This window comes from Frankliniella occidentalis, unplaced genomic scaffold, assembly GCF_000697945.3.
Source record: "Frankliniella occidentalis isolate FOCC.00 unplaced genomic scaffold, Focc_3.1 Scaffold40, whole genome shotgun sequence".
NCBI lineage: Eukaryota > Metazoa > Arthropoda > Insecta > Thysanoptera > Thripidae > Frankliniella > Frankliniella occidentalis.
In genome coordinates this window covers 2034665-2037359 of record NW_026267170.1, presented here as the reverse complement: position 1 = coordinate 2037359, position 2695 = coordinate 2034665, and the positions used below count along the sequence as shown (strand labels likewise).

Below are 2695 nucleotides of genomic sequence, written 5' to 3'. Positions count from 1 at the left end.
CCGGTGATAGGCAAGCAAGTGCAGTAGGCAACCGATGGGGGAGGGGGGGGGGGCAGCTCTGAAGCTGTCAAGTCAAGTACCCGATTTGACGCCCGTATGCGTATGGCCGTTTGAGGGTAAGGGGAGAACCGGCCTGGGGACGGGGGTTGAACCACCAGCTCCCCATACCCATGCCTCCCCCGCGCGGTTACCCTCAAACGGGCATGCGTGCGTTGGTGCGTACGTAAGTTATCCCAGCGGCTGCTTCACTTGACAGCCTCCCTCCCAGTGAGAAATGCATTCCGAAACGATGTCGTTTCGACCAGTTTTCCGTCGTTTCGATGTGACTTCGACGTTGATTCTACTTTCCATTTCTCACTGGGTTACTAGCCCTACCACGCTTGGGATTAGCGAGCCCCGAGAGTAGCACCCTGTTAACTAAACGCAAGCCACGGCCGCCTCGGGTAGGGCGCGGTGTCATGTGTCATGGCCAAAGTTGGTCAACAAGTGAGGGAAGGGGAGGGGCAGGGGAGGTTGCAGTTTCATTTGATTTTTCATTCAACAAGAATCTAAGGTCTGCATGTTCCAAAGCCCGGGCCCGCGGGCGTCACCCGTAACCCGTTGTAAGGTCTCGTTGAGCTGTGCATCCGACAATAAGCCGACCGCAAGATCACCAAGGTCACATCGGCTCAGAGGGCGAGGAAAGTAACGCGCCTCGTCATGTCGGAAGTGGCGGGAAAAAACAGCCACCGCAACGCGCACTTACAAGTAATTTAACGAAAGTTTTCGAGGTAGGTAGAGTCGGGGGAAAACCGAACAGAAAGTTTAGGTTGAAAATGCCAGAAACTCAGGAAAATAAACATAATTCGGATAATGGGCAGAGCAAAGAAATATCAGCATGGCTTGACGGGCTGACCAGCCCCAGTTCAGGGTGCCACGCTCTACAAAATAATGTTGGGTGGGTGGCTCTAAGTAACCATGTAAGCAATTAGCTCGTGTCAACGTCAACATACCTTAAGGCCTTGAGCATCACTATTCTGGTATGCGTGTCTGATTGACAGAACACATAAAAATGGCAGAATCACTGCCGACACTGCTTTGCCAGATATTGTGAATTTTATTCAGTCATTTTCTCATCTTTGTCCTCTGAGAGCAACGCTTCAACAGTGGTTTCTGTACTTTCAACAATAGGTTTTTCAGATGTGGTACCTAGCTCATCTATATCCATAGTACTTGATTCCTGTAAATGTTTTTTTCCCAATCGGACTAGCTTGAAGTTCTGTAGAAACCGCAGCTCGCCATTCCATTCGCGAAGAATCTTTACTTGAGAAGCATCTAAAAGGTTTGGCATTTCTGTAAAGTGAAATGTGGGCGTAAGACTTTACAAGAAATGGTCACTTTTAATCAGGGTGGCCACACAATTTTAGTTTTGAAATTCCTAGACTTTCTCATATTTAACTTGAATGAAAACCCTGACCTTCTGTTAGGCAATGTCTGTACAACATTTTGACCAAACACAACTTGAAAATGTCACACAAAACTCAACAAAGCAACAATATGGTGCAACAGTCATTTACTCAGAACCAATTTGAATATTCCTGACTTTTTTCTGACTCCCAGGATTGTGGCCACTCCCATAATAAAAAACTTGACAGTTGAATTGCAATGAATACTAACCCATTCCACATGTATTGTACTCCTCCTTCTCTCTCTCTTGAGTGTGACGAATTAAATCCTCTCGACTAGCATGTTGACGATTTTTGCGCTGCCCAATGGAATGCTTCATACGTATTTGTTCAAGTTCTTCATCAAATCTACTAAGGTACCTACACAGGAAGACAGCAAAATTAAAATCTATGCCTCACATAAACAGGAGAACAAAGGAAATGAGAATACTGACGTTTGAAGAAGTTCATCGATGCAACTTTTAGAACAAATGGTGACGTCCGTAGGAATCCTTTCCTTAAACCACAACAATTTCTCACCAATAAGGTTTTGTTTCACATATGTAGCCATTTTAGTTTTCTCTCTAGCTGCATGTCTAGAATATGTAGAAGATTCATTTCTTTTAAAAGTGATTAAATAAAATGTAAATAATCTAGGGGAGGCATTTGGAAACTTGTACTTACTTTTTACTTTCCTTGAACATTTTAATGGCTTTTCTACTCCTTGGATGGGAGACATTGTCAAGCGTTACACCTTTTTTCTGTTGTTTAGGCTGCGAAAAGATTTTAGGACACAAAACAGATAATGATAGTTGCGCTACACCACTACACGAGAATGATAGAGGTTAGGATATTATGGTAGAATTCTTTACAAGCATTCCGAAACATACCATAGTAATTTAAGTGGTTCTGCCAAAGAAATTATCACAGGTTGTGCAACAAAAAACCTTGAATAATTGTCGAACGGTAAAAAAAGTTCGGAATTCAGGTGTATATTTTTTTGGAACTGACCATCGCCGTCACTTGCAAGTTTTGTTTTACTTGCTGTGACTATTCGTAGAAATTCGTGTAAATAGCTGATGCATCCGTAATATGCAGATGAACTCCTGCGTATACGTCGTAAAAACGTTATTTGCAGAAAACTCGAGAGAGGAGAGAGGGACCCCCTCCCCCTTTGCCTTCCCCTCCCACACGCCGCCGCGGACGGGCCGGGCAGGCCCCCGCGGCCCTCGCGGTGGTCGCGAAGTGAATACTCGCGGCTTGGCGTGGCG

At 44.9% G+C, this 2695-nt stretch overlaps 1 protein-coding gene across 1 annotated transcript; it reads right to left on the bottom strand.

Annotated features, from left to right (window-relative positions):
* Positions 1-1076: 1076 nt before the first annotated feature.
* Positions 1077-2487, bottom strand: LOC113215142 (translation machinery-associated protein 16). Its single transcript, XM_026434727.1, has 5 exons — positions 2315-2487; positions 2109-2197; positions 1880-2020; positions 1657-1805; positions 1077-1332 (listed from the first exon to the last, which is right to left on the bottom strand). Exons 1-5 carry the CDS (start codon positions 2315-2317, stop codon positions 1097-1099), a joined length of 618 nt encoding a protein of 205 aa, XP_026290512.1. The 5' UTR covers positions 2318-2487; the 3' UTR covers positions 1077-1096.
* Between the last annotated feature and the right edge of the window lie 208 nt (positions 2488-2695).